This window comes from Parus major, chromosome 2 (assembly GCF_001522545.3).
Source record: "Parus major isolate Abel chromosome 2, Parus_major1.1, whole genome shotgun sequence".
NCBI classification, from domain to species: Eukaryota; Metazoa; Chordata; class Aves; order Passeriformes; family Paridae; genus Parus; species Parus major.
In genome coordinates, this window is record NC_031769.1 from 55,558,475 (window position 1) to 55,580,926 (window position 22,452).

The following is a 22,452-nucleotide window of genomic DNA, read 5'->3' on the forward strand; positions in this document are numbered from 1 at the left end:
TTTTTCTTTTTTTCTTCTTTTTATCCTTGCACCGATCAGATTGGAATTCACATCAGGCCACCCAAGCAGTGTGATATTTTTGAGAGGAATTAAAGAGCAACAGGCAGCCACTCCCTTATATGTACTTTTTCCGTTATTTACATTAATACATTTACTAGTGATTTAGATTTGGCCTGAGAACTCAGTGAGAGATGGGATTAAAAGGAACAATGATCTAAAAATTGCCTATAGAGAGTTCTGGAAAACAGAGATCATAAACAGGGTTGGGGTACAGGAGCAGTGTCGAGATTGTCATTATTCACAACAATTACACTACGCTAAGATGTAAAACCCACTGAATCTGAGATGAATTAGTTTATGACTGTTAGAAACCCTTAACTACTATAATGAAGACAACTGTCAGTACAAGGTAGCGGTTTTTCTATGCAGGCAACAGGGATATATTGTATGAGCCTGCCTCTTAGGATGACAAAAGTACTTGCAGAAGCTTTACTGCTTAGTTAACCCTACAGTCACCTGATTAAACAAAGAAATTAACAGATTTCTGAGTCCTATTATAAAACTAGCTCAAATTGTAAAATGCAAATCCGTATCCAAAGCAGAAAGTATTCACAGTCCACACCCTTTTCCCTTTGCCACAAGACTCAGTGTTATGCTCCTCAAATACTCCTTATTTGTCATACAGCAATTATATAAGTAATTTGAGAAGAAATCCTGAGTTGCAGAGACATGGATATGACCACTTTAAAAATGAGGTGTGCAAAATACCTTCAGAATTTGAAGTTTTCCTTCAGAATTTTAAGTTTTATTCATCAGCTTTATGGGAAAAATCAGATAGAGGACTGGATATTTATTTGTTATTCTAATGTCACTACGTGACATCAGCCTCAAGCTGTGAGTTAGGCTGTGATGCCTAAGGGAGGCACCTCTGGAAGAATGGAATTAGCAAAGAACCCAGATGGCTCAAAGCCAGATAAACCAAATTAACTTTCTCTGGATAGTTTTGTTGAATACTTTCTGCTTAGCAATAGAAACTATTTGGAAAATAAGTAAAAAAAAATCTGATAGAAATAAGGCAACAAAATTAATTAATATATATGTATGTATGTATGTATGTATATACATATATATATACACACACACACACACACATGTATGTATCCAGGAAAACCACCTATTTGCATTATGTACTTTTCACATACAATAACTTATTTTCACATTAGAAATATACCCTGGGTAACGTTAATGGGCCAAATTCACCTTCTTTGCCTTCCATAGTGTTGCACCTGCATACAGCAAAGATGGATTTGACACCTGGTCCTTCTTGATGACAATACTACATCAATTGCAGTATCAGAGAATAACCACTGAATATCAGATACTACACCATTTTGAACTAGAGTATTGGTTTACTTTTTATATTACAGAGTAGTTTATTGCTTCTAATGACCAGAAGGTATCTTATGAAGACAGCTTAGATGTTGATAACACTTTTCATATACTGTGTTATGGACCTTGAAACACTGAGGTTGGCAGATCACAATCATGAAGTTATTTTTCTTCTTTATTTGCTGTTTTTATTTTGATTTGCTGAATGCACATGCAACTAGTGATTTAACTGTGCCAGAAGTGATATGTCAAAAACATTTAGGAAAACTTACTGTTTTGTTTTACTGAAGTCAGGCATGAATGGCATGCAGTAGATTGCAAGAAAAACCAAAAAGACATCCATTTTAAAAGGATATATAATCTCCATGCACATGTAAAATGCCTCTTACAAAAATCATTAATTTTTGTTAAAAGTGTGCCTCTTTTTATACAAGTGTACATGCAATTACCTGTCCAAGCTAAAACTATTTACAAAATTTCATAGTACAATACATCTTTTAAAGTGAATAATACATGAAAGGCCAATGTTTTCTGTTGTTTTGTAACACTGTACAAGATTAAAAATAAGGCATTATAATACAGGTTTATCACAAATTAAAAAAATGTTGGTTTTCACTGTAATACAAAACTCTAACTTGAAAGAATATTATGGCTAAATAGTCCTCCTGCCTGGGCAGAACACATACAGAATCTGGACTTGCTAATGTAAAGAAAATGCATTTTTCTGCTACAAGCAGGAATCCAACACAGGAAAATGATTCATGCTACTTACTAATGTGTTCAGACTCTTCAAAGCACTGAAATGGCACAGGTCGTACTGTTTCCCTTCAAACAGTGACACCCAACTACTTTATTTTGCCTGACAGATAAATTACAGGCGACAGTGTGAAAGAGTAGGTGCATGACCTACTCTTGGTTACAATGTTGTAAAATATTCAGTTCAGTATTGACATGAGACATTGCTATAACCCAAAGCAGAACTTGGCCTACAGAAGCTCAGCTCCTGACCTTTACAAGCATACTAAACTGGTGATTGCTGCAGGCCTTGTGGATACATTAGGGGATGCAGACTCAGCCCTAAAAAGCTGAAGCTTCTGGCTCTCAGTCTCACCTAGGGAAAGCAAGGGAAAATTTCTGTTTGTTTGGTGAAGATAAGGGAGTGTCACTAGCCACAGTGCAAAGCAGCTACAAAAAACTATGCATTTTACAGGCTGGGTAAAATAGATTTCTAGTCAATGTAAATGGAATATGTTTGGAAATATCTAGCCAGTAATCCAATGGAATGTCAGTTTACAATCTCAGCAGAGAAAAATAATTTAAAAATCATTTGAAGATAAAGGTAGTATAGGAACACTTAGAAATTAGCTCTCAAGACTAAAGATCTCTGACACTTATATGCTTATATAGAGAATGAAAGACTTAAATTATTCCTATTATCTGAAAGAGAAAACATGCAAACAGATGTGAAATATTGTGCTTGCTATTGACAGACATTGACATGCCAAAATGGCATCGCTTTGTTGTAGCACTTGTATCTGTTAATTGTTTCAAGCTAACAGCTGCACAAAACAGTGAACAGAAGTACAGGAAGCTATTCTGCCCACAGATCAACAAGTTACTATCCTCAGATGAATACTAGGGACTTTTGGTTGCTGTGGGGCTACAGCAAGGTTACCCAGGCAAGACCAGAAAATTAATATATGCAAGACAGGAAACACAACTGCATGCAATAAGATGGACACAACACTAATCCCACAGAAATCCAGGGAAATCCTTCTGATGATTTTCAGGAATATTGGAGTGGGCCACATACCATCTTAGGACAATTGCCAATAAAAATTTTTTCTTACAATCTTCTCTAATTTGTCAGAAAATGTGCATTTATGATGTTTTCAGAAGTATCACTTCCATGTATATTTCCCCTCTTTCCATGTATTAAACTTATTAAACATGTCAAAGAATGCAGAAGAGCTAAGAGATTAAATATGTTATTTAAAACTGTCACACAAGAGCTGAAATTAAACAAATGTAGACAGAACAGGAAAATGGGGAAAAACTATATGAAGAGGGAGGGAAAGCATAAAGATAAGAGCACGGCTTCATTTTATTATGATTTCAGTGGGCACTTAGCTTTCATTGTTGAAATGGCTGCTGAATCCTGCCTATCATTTTTACATTGTATTTGACTCATTTGTGCCTTAGCTGAACTTTCCTCATAATTTAAACTGCTCAGTCCAGGACTACAAGGTAATATATAGTTTTTCCCCATGGTTTAACCAGCAACAGCAACCATAATAAAAATACAAAAGATATTAATGATAAGATAATGGTGTTAATGGTAATGAATGTAATGAGAGTGATATTAACCTGGTCTATTGGAAGGTGTCCCTGCCTATGGCAACAGGGTTGGAACTAGATGATCTTTAAGTTCCATTCCAACCCAAAGCTTTCTATAAATCTATGACTTAAAGTCTGGAAACTAGGTCCAAATATAGCATCATTGATTCTGTAAGCTAGGACATGCACACCAGCTTGCCTGCAGTACCAAGAAGCCATCCTGGTCCACTCAACCTGCTCTGGGAAGGCAGAGACCTCCTACAAAAGCGCAGAAGGAGAAACTGATGATGGACTGTGCCTGTCTGGTCCTTTCCGTTCAACATGGAAAACATTCTTACAAAAGTCACATGCCTAATCTGGCTGTTGGAAAAGAGGATCAGCTTTGAAAATCTTTGGACCAATTCTAAGTAATTATCACCTGCTAATAATTTAAAATGTTGACATGAATAATCTAAATTTGCCTTGCTACATGATCTTCCACTGACATTACCAGGCTGGGAATGGGTCTGGGAAGGAAAGCAGTCACAAAAATATCAGCAGGGGGACAATTCATTTCTGCTCACTGTCCACCCAGTCAAAGATCAAAGAAACCATGGCAAGATGCCTATATCTTGAGCCTAATAAAAAAAGTAACAAATAAGTAATTTCACTGAAAGCTTTTGGGTGGGCCAGCAGGTGTGTTTGGTAGATGTGTTCACATACTCCCAGATCTATGGCTAGGATCTGAAGATGCTTTTATTTTTTTTATTATCAGTGAAATGATACCAAATTCACTGAATTAAAATATTGTGTAGCATGGGCTCTTTGAGAGTGGAATTGAGTGATTAATGCTATTGCACATAATGCTTTTCAGTTTGGTTAAATATTTAACTTACCCGTGTGATGATTTAGTTCTTATAAATCTGTTAGAGAACATAACTATGCAGTGTGCTTTGCAAGAATATCACTTATTCAGTTTAGTTATGTAAATATTTGTTATTTTAAATCTGTATTCTCTACATGTATATTTTTTAAAAGATCTGAATGTCTCAAACCCAGAAATAAATTATTCTAGAGGAATATCTGTGAACTGGGTAGCTCTTAGGGAGATAAAGAAATAGAGTGACTTTGTTCAGCTCAGTCAGGGTTCATATTACTTATACAGTACAATTAGGAAGCAGTTCTCAGGTTTTTATAGTCACTTTAATCATAATACTAACTAACTTTGCCAGCTTTTTAATGAAGCACCTCGCAGACAGGATACATGAAAATTAAAACTCTGCTGAAAAACACTGGAGTCCCACAGTATCCTGATGTGGAGGACAGAAATTCCTGCAATATTTCTTTAACCATTTGCATCTACTGACATAGTGCTGTCATATACTTTTAACACAAAAAAATTCTGCTCCAAAGTAATAAAAAAAAAAAAAATCCAAAAAAGCTGATAAGAGGGGACTCTCTCAGAACCTTATTTTCACTGGAATCTGTAACAACATAGGCCCACCAAAGGCAAGTGTGACACCTCATACATGAAAATTTTCTGTTGTATGATCCATACAACTTCTGCATTCTAGAGTGGGATTTTTAGTATTGTGGGTTGTTAATATTTTTTGTGGTTTTTTTTTTATCTTTTGTTGTTGGTGGTTTTTGATTTTTTATTTTTTTGGGGGGGTTGGACTGTTTTGCTTGTTCAAAGGAAGTTTTGCATTTTTTTGGCCAACGTAAAGTTTTACTTCTCTTTTGAGAGCAACCAAGGTTAGTTAGCCTGTGACTCCCTGTCAGGACAGTATGGCACACGTCCATGGAGTACATGTCTCTCAGCAGGATGACCTTCAACTGCTCCCCCTTTGACTATGGAGTTGCACTCCACATTTCAGATCCAGATCATCATTTCAGTGTGAAAACATAAACATTATGATATGGGCAGCAGTAGAGGAAAAAAGCAGCCACCATATATTCCTTTTTATGCAGATTAAGAGCAGGCCTTTCTCTCCTGGCATATTTACCAGTGCTCCTCATTTGGCAAAGTTTGACTGTGCTTGTTTCTCAGAATTATAGCTTTCTATAATTGTACCGCTTTGAAGAGTGAGTCTGGATAGAATCAAGGTATAATAAAACTGTGGCATAAATTTAAAAATAAATTAATATATAAAACTGTGTTGGCAAACATACAAATGTCACAAAACTAGCAACAGCATGTTTGTCACCAGTACAGGACTATTCTTTGAGCTGTTTAGAATGGTAAATCCTGGACTTGAGCCACAGGACTTGTGCTATTTCTAAAAGCCTGAAATAATACCATCCTTCTCCTCCTCAGTAAAATCAGCACTGTACATACAGGAATGTTTCTATATTGCATAAGCATATTGCTGTGCTTGCAGGGTGGCTCCTCTATCTTGCAGAGAGTCAAATGACCTACAAAGAGGCAGCAAATTCTATGCTCTACCACTCTTGTATTTTTTTTTATAATGGAAAGAATATATATTGTTCTTTTGCCTAAACTTTAAGCTCTATGGTTTATCTACTTTATATCCTGGTGTAATGGTTTGACTGAAAGTTTTTGGAAGTTCTTGGAGCATGCAAGGAGAACTTAAAAAAATATGTAGGGTTCTGTAATTAGCTGAATCCAGTCTTCATTAATCTGCCATTGATGACACAGTAAACGCTGTTCTCATTGCATAAATTCATGCACTGGGAGCACAATTTCTCAAAGCCTTGCTGTAGCCCTGGAGAAACTCCAGGCATCCCACATTCCATGGTTAAATGCAGCTTTGCTAATCCCAGGCCCAACAATTCTGGCTATGACAGAAAGAGAAATCTCTTTGCTGTGTCACTGCAGGTGGATGTGTAAATAAATACACATTTTTATATTAATCTCTATAAATCTCTATTAAGTCTACACAGAACTGTTTGTATGTGTGTATATATAGATAAAAACATATATATACACACACACACACATAAATAATTGCTTGCACATTTATCTAATTTTTTTCATTTACTGTTTAAAAATGCCAAGAAAATATTCCTCATTTCCAGAAAATCCCGTTTTGACTTTTCATAACAGAATTTCTAGCCCTTATATGTTCCATCCCAAGAGTTCATTACACAGTCCCCAAGTTCTCTTTGGTTGGGTTGTAGTGGTCCTTGGTTAATGACATGGCCTATGACCTCTGACTTCTTAGTAAAAATTCAGGCAACCATTGCTCTCCGAGTTCACTGCAAGTGGCACAACCAAATCTCCTTTGTTCTATGCCTCCTTCACAGCTGGCACAGAAGGAAGATAATGCAGTGTTTGGTTTGTGTGAGTGGCAGATGCTTGACCTGCTCCAAGACCAGGTTTTACAGTAAAGCTAGCAGCTGAGGACACCGATGGACAGCTGGTGCCCAGTTTTGTTTGAATGTTTGCTCTCCCGTAAGGGTACATTTTCCGCTCTAAGTTTAAAGACCGTGTTTGGGAATTATTTCCATCAGCCTTTCCTTCCAGGAAATAGGTCAACATTTCACCTTTTCCCTTTACACTGACTTTACCCCTGCACACGAATTCATAACTGCATCTTTTTAATATCCGCTGAACTTCTTCCGTCACCTGAAGACAGAAAAAAAAACAAGCACTTTACTTTTTTCTGTTCATGTGATTTCCCACCCCTTTCTCCATTTTACTTCTCAGTCATGAAATATGCATAAACAGAATGGATTAGCAGCTACAGCTGCTCTCAGGCTCACTTAGAATTTTGTTTAAGGAGTAAAGATCACTGATGAAGCTGGAATTTGCGAAGCAGAATTTCTGGTCTTGAGTTAAATAAATACACAGACAGATTAAGCTCCATCCAACAGAAATATATAACCAAATTTTAAACTGTATCAGTTCCAGTGATGTTAATTTATTGCAGAAGACCTTTTAATCCCTGGAGATTAGACAGGTATTTTGGATAAATGACTGCAGGTGTTCATTGAGCTTCTGAGAGGAACACCATAGGTTCTTGTAGTAGAACAACAATGTTCTCTGTCTTCATCACCTCTCCAACCCAAAATATCCAAGCAATTTTTAGAGCTACATAAAATGTAGTAAGATGCAAATGAGCATAGATACTTTCCTTGCAGGTCTAATTTAGGCAAAAATTCTACAGCACAAAGACTGGCAGTGTTAGCATTCCCAGGCTTACCTCCAACTGTGTGCAGTGAAGCAGAGAACTGTTGTTTCTTCTGATGGGAAATGATTTATTTGAGGATTTCATTGTCTCTAAGGAGTGAAGTGTATAAGATGGAAAACAACTATACCTCTGATGGTGAGTCATCTGGAGAGTGTTGCCCTCTCCATAAGAACAGAGTGAGGCTGTGTTTTCTAAGTGTTCTTGAAAATGTAACCACATATAAAACAGGAGGTACGTAAAGTTTGCAAAGTTGTCTTAGAATGCACTTACCTGAATCTTTCCCTGCACTCCAGTACTATCCATCCGGCTGGCAACATTCACAGTGTTCCCCCAGATATCATACTGTGGTCTTCTGGCTCCAATGACTCCTGCCACTACTGGCCCAACATTAATACCTAAAATTAAACAATGAGTTTGGTTTTCACTACAGCATATTATCCAAAGGAAACATGAATCCTGCAAAACAGATTTGACACAAGCATCCTAGCATTTTTTTTTGTAATACAGTAATGTATGTTAACCTCATAAAACTGAGTCAAAGGAAGGTTTAGGTTAGATGCCAGGAAAAGGTTTTTCACCCAAAGGGAGACTGAGCACTGGAACAAACTCTCCAGGGAAATGGTCACAGCAATAAGCTTGAAAGAATTCAAGAAGCATTTGGACTATGCTCTCAGGCACATGGTGTGACTTTTCAGCTGCCCTGTGCAGGGCCAGGAGTTGGGCTTGAAGATCCTGATGGGTCCCTTACATATTCTATGATCCCTCAGCATATTCATGGTTCTATGATTAAATTAATGCCAAGTGGACTTCTGCATTTGTAAAAGTCTTAGAAACACAACAAAGACATTCCTTGAAATATCTTATTGGAAATGTAATATGATAGACAATATAAAAAATGTATCCTTCTGTGGACTTTGTATGTTTAAAGAAAAGAAGAAAAGCAGTTTAGCTGAAAATGGGGCAAACTTAAAGATCTTTTTTTACTATAACTTCCACTGCAGTTGCACATATAAAGCCTTTTAATGGAGGCTTTCCAAGTGGAACAGATATAATGGTCTGGAATGCACAAGGATTGGGGTAAGTGAAGTGTGTCAGGGCGGTTTTTAGTACTAGACACCTCAGATCCCAGAAACAGTGGAAGAAGACAGAAGTATGTAAAAATGGCTCAAGCATTTTTTTTTTTTTTGAAGCTGCAGAGCCCAATTCTACATTTCTGATTTCAACATGTTCTTTGGAGGATTAAAGAGTATGTTTCTTCTGAGTGCCCTGAAGAGCTGCAGATACTAAACCCTGCATGAGATTCTGTACAAGGGCTTTCTTAGGCAATTTATGCAGAAGAATGAGGGCTAGATATTTGATCCTTCATGAACCTGGAAAGACAAGTTGTAACAGAGTTCAAAGAGAATTTGGGGTTTATAATTATTAGGATGTACAGGAGGTCAAAGATGTATAACTCTCCTATTGCTGCCTTTGATGTCTTTAGTTTTTCTCAATATTCTGCTAGTGACCCCAGTTTTCCTGTTGTCCAGCTCATTCTCACAAGCCAGCCATGAAAATATACAGAGAAAGAAGCTGAGAAAACTATCAGTGTTAGAATATGCAATAAAACGGCAACAGCAGTGGCAGTACCACTGAAGAGGAGCAGGATACATGAAGAAAGGGAAGCAGGGAACTTGATCTCTAAGAAGGCTGAGAGAAATGAGTGGTAAGACATGTAATAACATGTAAAGGATTGCATGGGAAGGGTTGTGTTGCACCCACCAGAGGATTTGATTTGTTGGAGAAAACAGGACTGGTTAAGGTGATTTGGCGTCTATAGGGAAAAAGCTCCCACTGCACTTTTAATGCCAACAAAGCTTTTGCAGATGCAACTTAACCTAATACAGTAAGACCCAATTTTCAGCAGCTTAGCGATGCAAAGCAGTGTAAGCCACGAGACTTAAGGCAAGGCAAATTAATGGTGCACTTTCCTTTTAGGGGTGCACAGATTAAGTAAACACGCTGGAATTGGAGGGAATTACAGTTCCTTAATACTAATGCACACCATCCAGACTGCTGGCCTTTTACACGGATGGGACTCTCTCACTAATGGAGAATTTTCCGTTTTAATCATGAGTGCAGGACAGGTAATCCTTTGCTGACAGCACAGGAAAAGCCAACGAAAAACAATCTTCTGCTTGTGTGATAATTGTAGAAACATGACTTACCAACACGTAGGACAAAGTCATTGTAAGACTGATAGTTGATTTCATCAAGAACGTCAAACATCTCTATTGCAAAATCTGCCAGTGTACTCAGATGGGAATAAATTGATTTTTTAGCCTAGAAACAAAATAGTGTTGCACATTAGGTTTGTATGGTACTGATATGCAGGTTAAATACTAAAGTGAAAAATAATGAGAAGCTCAAAGATGCCTTAGGAAAAGAATCTAACCAATTTTTTGTTTGTAAAAAGAAACTTTTGTTGGTAGCTGCATCACATGCTTTCTTTTTTTCTGCTATTTTTTTTTTTTCTTCTCTGTCTCCTTTTGATTTCTGGGAAGAATGGAAAGCAAAGTTCCCATGGTAAAGTGGTTCTGTTGCTAGAGAGCTGCAGATGTTTGTTTTGAATGTGGCAGGGAATACAACCTGCTTTCTTACAAAACTACTTTGCCTGATGATTATTAATAACTATCGTTTTTGCCCTCTTCTCCCTTTGGGGCTTTTGCTAGCTCCCAGCTTCCATGGGGTGCATGCTGTTCCCATTGACAAAATTCCTGTTACATTTAATCCTGTGAGGTGCAGAACACCCCTATGTTTTTCCTTTCCAGGCAAGTTAAAGGGAGCTGTTATCAAATGTATCTAAATGAACTAATGCCTTTTGCCCAAGAGGGATCAAGTAAAATGGTGAAGTATTAACTTGTAAATAAAATCCCAAACATAAGAAAATAATTTTTACAATTTCAGTCTAATTAGTGGAACTAATTTTCAGAGGATATTGTGGATTCCAAAATTTAGCAAGCTTCTAACATAATTCTCAAGATCACGAAACAAATATTTGCTACAATGTAGTAAAAATCTAAGCAGCATATTATTAGAAAGTGGAAAAGAGAGGTTTTCATATTTGTTCTGTAACTCATGCTCTCCCCCCAGGATCTAACTTTGGTTAGTTAATGACAGGTTACTAGAATAAACCTTTTACTCAACTCAGTGTGACTGCTCTTATGTTCTGCTCTTATTTGAATAAGAAATATGAATTTTTGAACAAATTTGCAAAGTGAAAGTGGGCTAAAGGTAGGATATGGTGAAAGAAATGCAGGGTCAGTGGCAGCTTCAGTAGGGTGTTACACAACAGGACTGTGCAAGCTGGCATGAGATGAAAGCTTGCTGAGATTTTGCCATGATAGTGAGATTTTATAAATGCACTAAACAGTCACTGAAAAACCTGAGAAACAGGTTGCTATTTCCTTCATTCACCTCAGTTTGAAAGGGTTGCTTAATGTAGCTAGGAAATTTACAAAAAATTATGAAAGTCATCCTTGTGCCAGTCCAAACTTTTGGGAAGGATACCTTTATTTACCTGCCTGGATGTCTGGAATTCTGCTTCTTGCAACGTGAACTAGCTAGTTCTACTCTTTTCCAGAATCACCAAAACAAAGGAAAAACAAGAATTAAGCTTAAAGAGCTGATGGATACATTTCCAACAGAGAAGGAAAAAAATATTCAATATCTCGAGCAGGGAAAGAGCAGTGCACAGTTTTGATCTCTAATCTTTAGGTTTCCTCTCTTCCATTTCTTTGCTGTCTGATGAATGTTCGGTTTTCCTGCAGTGCCCTTCAGGGTTGCAGGACAAAGGACTGGTGACAAATATTGAGTGTGCTGCAGGTGACAGTTGCCTCTCAATAGAATAAGGGCAAACTCTTTTGATCCTGCACTAAAGAACACCCAAAGTTAGGACCCTGGTGAAGTCAGGATCCTGGTGAAATACAGATACAATGAATTTATACTGTGCAAAAGATCTACAAAGGCTTGGTTTGTGTGCTACCCTGTTGATATAACAGGCAAACAATTATTTACTTAAACATCAGAGTAGTTACTGGAAAGACTGCCCAAAGCATCACAACAAAGTCACTGTGACAGAGGCAATGTACATTTACTGTAGTCACCTGCTGAAGTCAAGGTGCAGAAACAGGAGTCCAGTAAAATATGGGATTTAAATATTTGACTTCATCAGGCTACTGCATTCTTAAGTGTATAAATATCCTCAGTTAAGAGCACAATTAACCCCATCCACTGCTTTCTTTTAATGTCTAAATCCTAGTATGAAATTAGTGATTCACAATCAGAGGCTGTGCCAGATTTTCTGTTGAACTTGGGACACTCCTGGCAGAGGGCAGACCAGAGGCACTTGGGTGTCTTATAGTTCCCCATGGAGACATATGACTCCACAGGACAGCCCAGGGAGTGTGTGAAGCTGGCAGTGATTGTCTGTGCATGACAGGCCAGCCAAGATTATCAGACTTCTAATATACAGCTGTATGCTGAAGAACTACTGGGAAACTGGCAAGAGGATGTGAGTAACTTCTGTTCATTTCCATCGGTGAACAGTAGGGAGAGATCACAGAACAGCTGAAACCCTAAGTTAAAGTAAAAATTATTGTCTGTTTCATATGAGATTGTTTTTTTCTGGAATACAGAATTTTTAATAAATTCTACATATATAGAAAAGATCAAAATTTGCCCCAAGATTTAAAAAGGAAGACAGAGTATACTACAAGATTTTCTGCAATGATTTTAAATGCATTACTATCATAAGCTCAGAGCAGTATCTCCAGACCTGGACTAACTCAGCTGACCCTTCACTCAATAACTATAAAATATAAGAGACAAACATGTTTAGGTTTTGGAACATATGCTGCCAAAGTTATCCAGTAACACACTTGTTTTGAGGATTATAGTTCAAAGAGCATTTATAGCAGACACAAAAGTATGCCACTGCCTGTTTGCCTCAGATCACACACTGAAAAGAATTCTAAAGATCAGTGTTTCATGCCTGTCTCAGAACCCATGACTCAAACATTTTGGGATAAACAAATTTTTAAAAACATTTCCTTTTTTTTTTTTTTAATTAATGAATAGATTTCTAGGAATGATACAAATGAAGGCAGCAGGAAATACTTTGCAGACCAAAGGGTTAGTTGTGTGATATTCTCCAACATGATTCTAACCATTGATTTAAACACGGTCTTATTTTTTATTTATTTAGCAGGGGTAGTTTTTGCTAAAAAGTCTGCAGGGCATCTTCTGGCCTTTTTTGATTTTGCCTTCTAATTTTGTATTATTTTACAATGTTAACTATATGCATTAATGTATTCAACATATGTCTACCACATATGTACATGCATATCAGGGCAAGGGAGAAGTGTCTGAAAACTCTGGGCAGATGAGATGAATGGGTTGCTTTAATTTTCATTCTATTCTTATATTATTAATTTTATAAAATTTTAATAACTTAGTTTTATTAGTGTAATTACTAACGTGCATAGTACTCTGTATACTATACCTTTAATATAATGCCCACAGAGTTTTTTGACTTTCCAGATGCTGCTTGGAAATCTAGGAAATCTCTGTTCCAAGACAATAACTTAAGAGTAACACTTGGGGGTAGTGATGAGGATACAGAAGAACTGTGCCCCAGAGTTAGTGGGTTTGAAATGACTTTGACTTTTTTTATTGCTGAGTAATCAAAGCAGAAAATAGAATGCTAATGGTAGAGACAAATAAGAGCTGATTTTGAGGTATCAGGTACAGAGAAGCACTGTAGCTAGCACAAAGTTGTTGTCCATGATGGGGATTGGGAGTTGTAGGTTATATCCAGATTTCAGTGTTAAAAATATATATGTAAATATATATATATGTATATATATATATATGCTTTAATATTCTTCTGCTAGTTTTGCAGCCATTCACTACACCTGGAGTCTCCCTTTCCCTGCATCTTACAAGGCCATCTAACATACCAGGTTTAAAACATTACCACTCTGATTTAGAGGCTTTTATACACCAATTTGCAGGGAATCCCTAGCTTCAGACAATGAAATTACAAGTGAAGCTACATAAGCAAGTTTCAGTTTTCCTTTTCAAGCTACAGCTTTTCTTTGAATTTCAGATTCAAAATGTTGTAAAGAAATCATACAAGTTATCAACAATCTGGCAGAATTAGTTGTGTTTCTGATGTTCCTCTAGAAATGGAAGGAAAATGGTTCCTTCACATTGTTAGTTATATAATATAATATAGATTGTTAGAAATACCTTCTTACCTTAGTTCCTGAAGTAGGTACGAGTCCCACAGCTGCCATATATGTACTTCCAATTGTCTTGATCTTTTCAATATCCTTATAATATTCTTTGTCCATAAGCTTTGTTTAAAACATAAAACTGTTAAATATTACATAATATTTTAGACAAGCTACCATAGTTATCAGACAATATGTGCAAGTTCATTAAACCATATCATATTTGCTAAGTTGAGTCTTGCCCACTTTGAGGTCATTGAAAAAACTGCCATTAACTTCCACATTTGATACTTTTCCTATATTAGAGAAACTTTAGGTCAGATTCACATGCCTAAAGGTACAAATTTGGCACTTTGGAGAAGCCAAAGTGGACACAACTACGATTGTGTCCAGTTTGTGGACACAAACTACGATTAAATAAGAAGTTACAGTACTTTTTTATTAAATAGTTCAAGATACACTGATTTGCTTCAGATAATCTCGTTGATAGTTATTTGGTATAATGAATATGGTAAAAGACAAAGTGTTTAGACCTTACCTCATCAAAATCAGCAATAATTTCATTTAACAGGCGTAAACATTCCACTCCCATATTATTGCCATCCAGTTCGATGTAGAAATCATTGAAATTTGGGATGGAAGCAAACATCACTCCCACTTGTGAATATGACTGGTAATAAAGGTCCTGCAGTTCACAAGCAGATGTAATTTTTATTTTAAAGATTAATCTGAACTAAACACCTTTATTACAATACGTATTCTACTGCTAAGCAATAGCTAGGAGGAAGGCCAAATGTTATACTAGAGGGAAAACCAGATTTCTTAAAATAATGCTGAAAGATGTCCTCATTCAAGACTACAATAGAAAATTAACACCTAAGGTATTAAACTCATTTAAAACAACTTAGAGCTTTTTTCTGTTTAGACATAGAAGCAGTGAGACAAAATTTGGAGAAAGTTTTAACAGTTATAGAACTTCTATTGTATGACAATAATAATTACATTTTCTCAATCTTGTTTTATAAGCAAAATAAGAGATGGATCAACTTTATCCTGCTGTACATAAACAGCCTCACTCCTTCAAGTCTTTCTGTGTTGTAGAGCCCTATATAATATAATGCTGTTCTGTATGGTAAGGTTTCTTCTTAAAAATTTGGAAAGCTCAAAGAAAGTAAAATCATGCTGCTATGGTTCAAATACTTTGACTCAAACTCTCAAGAGCAGTATCATGGACATTATGTCTACTCCAGTGCTGAAGGTTTTCACATGGCCAGAAGGACTCTCATAAGGCTTTTAGAACCAATTTATTTTGTCAGTGCAGCCCTTTATTTTAATCTGTGTCTTCCTTGAGTACGTGCAATTCTCTGTTTTTAACTTTAAATAGATGGTTTTGGTAATGGTAGCATACTTCCCAGAACTAGAGTGGTTAATACATAAGTGTCTGGCAGTTCATACATTTCACCATTCAGAACCAAAATCAGCTCATGCAATACTGTGATAAATTCCAATAGCCTACACTGATTGGAAAATAAAAAAAAACAACAAAAAACCAAACCTAAAAAAAAATAAATAGTGATTTCCATGCAAGTACTTGGTTACATGGATGTTGAATGACAACCTTTCCTTATCCTGAATTTTATTAAAATTCTTCAGAGAAGGAGGACCATACAGCAAAAGAAATAATCTCAAGCTAATTCTTGAACATGTTTTTGCAAAGCTGCTATTTTTACATGAGCAAAGTTTTTTCAAGCCTTTCTTGAAAGCATATAGGTGGAAGGTGGCCCAAACAACACAGGCCCATACAACATGTATTTAAATTTTGTCTTGGTTTACCATATTTCTTGGATTAGACATAAGAAAGTGCTGTGCAACATGGGCTGGCAACAGGTTGAAAAGAATTCTTTTATTATCCAGCTTGACTCTCTCCATATCATCTCTCTCTTCTTCTGCCTGTTGGAATAGAGGAAAAGAGAAACCTTACCTAAAAGCAAAAAATTAACTGAGCCTATCAAATAGCTTCTATTTGATCCTTTGGAATTAAAATGAACAAAATGTAGAGTAGCAATGTAGATTGAGAAGAGTTCTCCTGTACCATGCTTCTACATTACACAAAATCCCTTTAAATCCTTAGTAATTCAAGCTAAAGTCTCTCAGCTGTTTTCAGGGTTTGATCAGCTAAGTGTATTGGTATCTTCTATAGTTCTCTGTTCTTTTAAATAGAAGCCTGATATATTTACAGACTAAACCAGAATAATCCCACTTAAGTCACATTTGCCTTGGAGGACAATTTCTTCCCAGGTAGTTCAACGCAGTGACAGCAGTATTTGATCCATCTTTCAAACAAGAGAAGCCAGTAAGAATCTCCAGTGTTTTAAGCAAGCCTATGTACTTAGCAGTAAAATTGAAAAAAGTCTGGTAAGACAATAACTTCAACAGAGAAAAAAATTTTAGTATTGAGCATCCTTAAGAATGATGTACAGTTTTTAAAAAAATGATATCAAAATAGTTAGCATTTCTAGAGATAGTTTTAATTATGCTAGTGTTTGTCATGAAAATATAAATAGTTTCTTTGCAACAGAAATTCTGTTATTGATGTGAATGACAGCATTCAGAAAGAATGCTTAGGAACACATCTGAGGTCCCTAATCCAAGATACTGGCATAACTAACCCAAGATACAAGAGTATCTTACAAGTATTACAAGTGCCTGACTCACAGAGTTAGTGTGAGTCATGCAATAGGAAACCCTCTTAAAAATCAGACCACTTATCTGAAAAATATTGAATATCTAGGAATCTCATCTGGGACTCCTAGGTTTGAAAATTCCAGCCTAGTCTTTCACAGATTCATCTGCAAAATTACTTTTCTAGAATTTTCTCCTTGTTCTTGGAGTGACTTCTGGCCTCGCACTGATTTCAATTAGAAAACACTCGATCAGTATCATATTCATCTCACAGAAATCACAGCTTTGTTCCTCAATCACACTCACAAATCTTCTTCTGTAATCCCAATGCAATTTTGTTCATCTAATCATAGTCAGTAGAAGACTGGAAGGCCAAATTCTTAGGCATTGTTGAGAAAACCCAGTCACATAAACCACTGATGAACCTGTTCTAACCTTTCTTGGTGTCACATTTATATCTGAAATTTGGTATCCTGATCTATTACAAAGTCCACGTAATTTCTCAGTATGCATTCCTATCTATGTAGGAGAAAACCAGTCACCTCTTGCCTTCATATAGTCTAACAATATTATTTAATGGGACTTTTTTTCAGGAAGCCAAATTTTATTTTCCAATACAAAACTTAGAAAACAACATTTTTATTCAAGTTGTACAGTCTGCTTTGTCCTGCAGTTTATTCTGTATTTTTAAATTTATTTACAAGTAGAAAGAATTCTGAAACAGAACTAATTTTATAAACAGAAATTCTTCAGGAATTATTGTCTTTTTAAATAAATTTTCAGCTCCTACTCCAATTTGGGTAATAAGAAACAGAACCCGCTTCAGAGGTGAAATATCAGTAAACTTTAAATAGCAATTAAGTTTTGCAAGAAATACACCTGAAGCTTTTATTCTAAGTATCTATTTCCTGTTTGTGAGCTGTTTTCTTGACACTTCTTTCGCTGTTTAAATTTCACATGCTTATTTCTTAAAATATGCTTCCCCTGTTTAGGTGGTATAACTCTGACTTACTGTTTTCTATAAACATGTGAAATGGCCTCTGGCATTTAGTTTGACTGTTGGAATTTTAATGTTTTAATAGGAAAAATAAAAATATTCTTCAGCTGAAAATCCAAACCAAGCTTGCAGCTCCATTTTACATCATACTGGAACATGGGAAGTTTTATTCTGACAAGAGCAAAGAGATTTGTGAACTGAATTGATGATCTTAATAAAATATCCATTCAGGTCTTCCTTATCTATTCATCTATTTTTTTGAACAAGAAATTTTCTTGTTACTTTCTTCCTAGGAATGTTAAGGTTCTCAGTTAACCTACCAATACAATATGGGGCAGAATAATTTCCTAAACAATACTCTTTTTTGTCAAGGTATGGAGGTTTCTGGACTAATCAAAGGAATCAAGTATGAGTAGGAAAGTGGAGTAGTCAGTTTGAAGCTTTGTATGGATAGTGATGTTACTCAGTCCCTGGCAGCTGATATTCATTTCTGATGTGGAAACATGTGATCGCATTCCTCTGCCCTGCCCAATTGTGAATCAAACTGTTCATTTTGGAAGAAATTTTTGAAAAGATTCTCCAATACATCCATCATTATGTATGAACCATAACAAAGGTTTTAGAGCAGGGAACACCCATGAGTAAGAAGTAGAGAACTGAGCTCTTGAGTGAAGAGCCAGTGACTTAAATCACACTATCAGAGTCATGTCTGGGGTGGTGGCAAAATCATCTAAGAGCAGGGAAAGGCATTAATGATGTCACCTTTGCTAATAATAGAATGCTACATTTTCAACACACCTAATAAGTGTCTCCCCTTTCTGGATGCAAAACTGTTAACTACAATTTTGGCTCTGAGAGGCTTCAGTGGCCAAAATGAGATTGTGGGAAAAAGACTTGAGGTATAATTAAAGATAACAGTATGGAAAATATAAGGGGAAACATGGTTGCTACTCCCTGTGTGTAACACAGTCAGCATACCCAACTTTCCACACACAGTACAAACTAGGGGTGACTAAATGTAGAGTGGAGTGGAGTGGAGACATTGCAACCAGGTTCTGTTGAAACCCTTGCAGAAGAGGGTACTTGGTGGTACTTTTTAGTTGGTAAACTGTACAGCAGGTGTAAGCCAAGGGAGATGATGGAAGATGTCCTGCTGTTGAATCAGAAGTCATGGCAAAACTACCCTCCTTGGACTGACACATATCCCCATCCCAGGGTTATCTCAGATACTACACTGATGTTACCTGCCTCCAAGGCACGACCACCCCTCACTGAGTGTGATGTATGACTAATGTCCCTCAGGCTTTGCATAAATGTAAAGAAGAGTTAAAAAAGAGGAGAAGACCCCATCATAACTTGGGATTAGCTGGTAGGCTGAACCTCTCTTCTGCCCCATATGGACACCTAGGGGGTAAGAAGTGTACTCTATGCATGCTGAATGATTATCTTTAGCTAGCTCTCACTGGGGATTAGAGCTTGTCTGTACATTGCTTTGAATACATTTTTGCAGTCAGATACTATCACCAGCAATCAACCTGAATTTATCACTATTTTTTTTTTTTTTATGTATAAAGTTTGTTATCTAAAAATAATTAATGTGGGTTCTTCAAGGGTGTTAGTAGTCAATGGCAGTGGGTAAAGGTGTGAAGACTCAGAAGGAGGTTTCTCTTTTGGCATGTGACCATGAAGAAATCAGTTGAACTGCACTCTGATCTGGCAGACTACTTTGTGAAGGGTCCCCAAAGCCAGAGGTGCTGGCAGACTGCTTGGGCACAAGGATCTCAGCTTTTCTGGGTTGTGGGCAGATTAATCAAACACTAAGGGTTTGAGGAAATCATCATTTTCACATGAAAAAAACGCTTAAAAGCTCTTGGAAACCCTGGAAAGCCCTTGAATAATACTATAGTGATTCTGTGATTCGTGGTGGGTAATGATAGCAAACCCAAAATAGGGGCAAATTATGCAAACAGCAGAAAAAGGGGAGTGCTCTTACTTTTTGGTCCCCTGACCTATTTGAGGTCAAGCACCTCCTGGCTAACAGAGAGAGAGAGAGGAGTGCAGTCTCTCCACGTGTTCTGGGAGAAATTTGCACGGATAATGCCCACGGGGGAGAATGTAGTGCCCTGAAAACTAAGCTGTGTTAGCTGTGCCTTACCTAGCCCCAGAAGCAGAAGGATGGAATTAGCATAGCATTCTTTTTGTGTTACCTCCTCATGCTGAAAAGCAAAGGCATATTATCTCAGACTACATACTGGGTCAATACTGCTGCATTGTTGCTGGTACCTGAGACAGCCTCTGCATGGACTGCACTTAACCCATACACACACCATGCTGAACATCCTGCTTTATTTTTGAAGTGATCTGTTAGGAATATGAACTGAAGTGTACCTCCTCTGCTACTGCTGCACAGAGCTTGAGTATTTATCCTCTCACCTTGCACCGCCTAAGACAGCTCTGATTTATTCAATTCCTCAGGAGCTGCTCGGGGAAAGAGGAAATGTGTCCTTGCATCTCTCACAAGGGAAGATAAAGGGGGGAAAGTGAAGTAAAAAAAGACATGGTCATGTCCAGCAGTGAGGACTCCAAAACTATCCCATCACAGAGATAATATGGGAGGGAAGTAAGCCAACTACTGGTATTTTCTGGACCTTTTTCCAGTTCCCTGCTTTCTGCCCTTCAGGGAACTGCAATGAAAACTGTCCCTTCTTGTGACTCATGAGTTTCTAATGCTTACTCTTGAGCAGCTGAGATTAAAGAATGTGTAAGGCATAATTCTTTCTCAGGAAAAACAGACACTGGGAGGGGAGAAGGAGTACTTAGGGCTGAAAGATTAAAATAGCACAGATCACAGGTATTTACATTCCTGGTGGGAATATTATCCAAACAGCTAATAGGCATTTAAACCTTCATCTATTTGTCTCTATTCCCATTGGTTAATTAAGGAAAGCTGCCAGTATGATATTTATGCAATAGCCACTAGTTCAAAAAACAAGAGAGATTATTGTGAAAATAAAGAAGAAAGAAAATGCATTGGCATAACCAATATAATTTTTCACATTCTGCTGTTTGCTTATACCTGTTTGGTATTTGTGGCAGCTAGGTCATTTTGTGGAATTCAACTGTATTTGCAGAGCCACAGTATTTAAAAGCAGGTTTTATTTTTGCACTGGACACGGTGAAAAAATTTAAAATGTTTTTAGTACTTTTTATATCAATCTAATTAACAACTACTGTATTTTACATAGTTACACATAATCCTACAGTTTTTACAAATGCTGGTAAGTGGTTACCCATCCTCTGTCTGGGAAGTGGTCTGAACATTTGTATCACCTAACAGTTTAATAAGCCTAAAAATGCTGTAAAAAAGTCACTGTCTAAATAGACACCACATGAAAATACAGTTTCAAGATTCAGTTAAAAAGAAGCTGGGCACCAGTGCCATGGAAATATCATTTTTTTGTACCTGAAGATGGCACTAGATCCACAGGGAACAAACACATCGGACTGCTTTTGTAGGGCCAGGTTTTTGAGTGGAAGTGCTAAGACACCTAGTAAGTTGTGCCTGTAGATGGCAAAATTCATATTTCTTACAAGTGTAATGGGCTAGAAAAGACAGCAGAATGATATTCTAGTATTCCCTAAAGAATGCACCAATTGAATGCATCAAAAGAAGTCATATCATTGTATTATTCTTGTTTTCTTCCTGTAACAAATCCTGGATAAGTGCGCAACTGCATTTTTTGCTATCTTTTAGTATCTTCATGAATTTATTACTTGCATTTATTTGTCCATGCTTTTTTCTTTTTTTCTCCTAGTTTTGTTAAATAATTTGCATAATCAAAAGTAATTATCAGTCACAAATAAGTACAATCTCCTATATTTGCTATTCAGTTATTGTCATATGGGAAACACAGAGTTACTCAGCGATGTAATGCAGAAAACGAAATTCTCCTCCCTCTACCTATTAAAAATATCAAGAAAACAACCAACAGATGTTTTCTGAAAATAATGTGATATTCAGAAAGGTTAAATATGACACAGAAAAAAACCATAGCAAATCAACAAGAGCTTACAAAACCACTGATTTGTGAACAGAATGTACAAATAGAAATGTTTTAACACCGTATCATACATAAAAGTAATTATTTTTCCACACAATGTACATAAGTTCTACTATATTATCACTGTTCTGGTGAACCTAGATGTTCTGGCAACCTAGATGAATGGAAATTGGATTAACTTGTCTTGAAACTGTAATTTTCTTAAATCAGTTTTTGTTGTTTGAAACTGCTTTTCTTCAAAGCCCTTTTTTCCCCTGATGGGGTGAAAAAATGTGTGGAAGTGTGTTTTCCTCAGACCTTAGCACAGACCACTGAATATATATCTATGTATTCCTACTGATTAGTTTCAGGATGCTTTCACAGTTAAAAATATAATTTAGTAGTACTAGACTGTTGTTCATGATGAAATAAAATAAATTATTTATTAAACCCTTTTTATTGCAGCTTTCGCCACAAATGCTTTTATTCATATGAAAACATTTTTACAGGATTAGCCCAACACTGAATGCTACTAGAAATAAGTTAATAAATCTTCTTGAAGCTTCCAGAATAGCCCTTGAGTCTGAAATTCCCCCAGA

The 22,452-nt window shown here is 36.6% G+C and overlaps 1 protein-coding gene across 1 annotated transcript in view; it reads right to left on the reverse strand.

Annotated features, from left to right (window-relative positions):
• Positions 1–1,537: 1,537 nt before the first annotated feature.
• Positions 1,538–22,452, reverse strand: part of ADCY1 (adenylate cyclase 1) — a 147,040-nt gene continuing 126,125 nt past the window's right edge. The window contains exons 15-20 of the mRNA XM_015620219.2: positions 15,968–16,084; positions 14,673–14,819; positions 14,159–14,257; positions 10,067–10,181; positions 8,130–8,254; positions 1,538–7,294 (exon numbers count right to left, since the gene is read on the reverse strand). Of these exons, the coding sequence (XP_015475705.1) occupies positions 6,956–7,294; positions 8,130–8,254; positions 10,067–10,181; positions 14,159–14,257; positions 14,673–14,819; positions 15,968–16,084 (942 nt within the window). The 3' untranslated portion in view covers positions 1,538–6,955. The remainder of the gene's footprint in view (positions 7,295–8,129; positions 8,255–10,066; positions 10,182–14,158; positions 14,258–14,672; positions 14,820–15,967; positions 16,085–22,452) is intronic.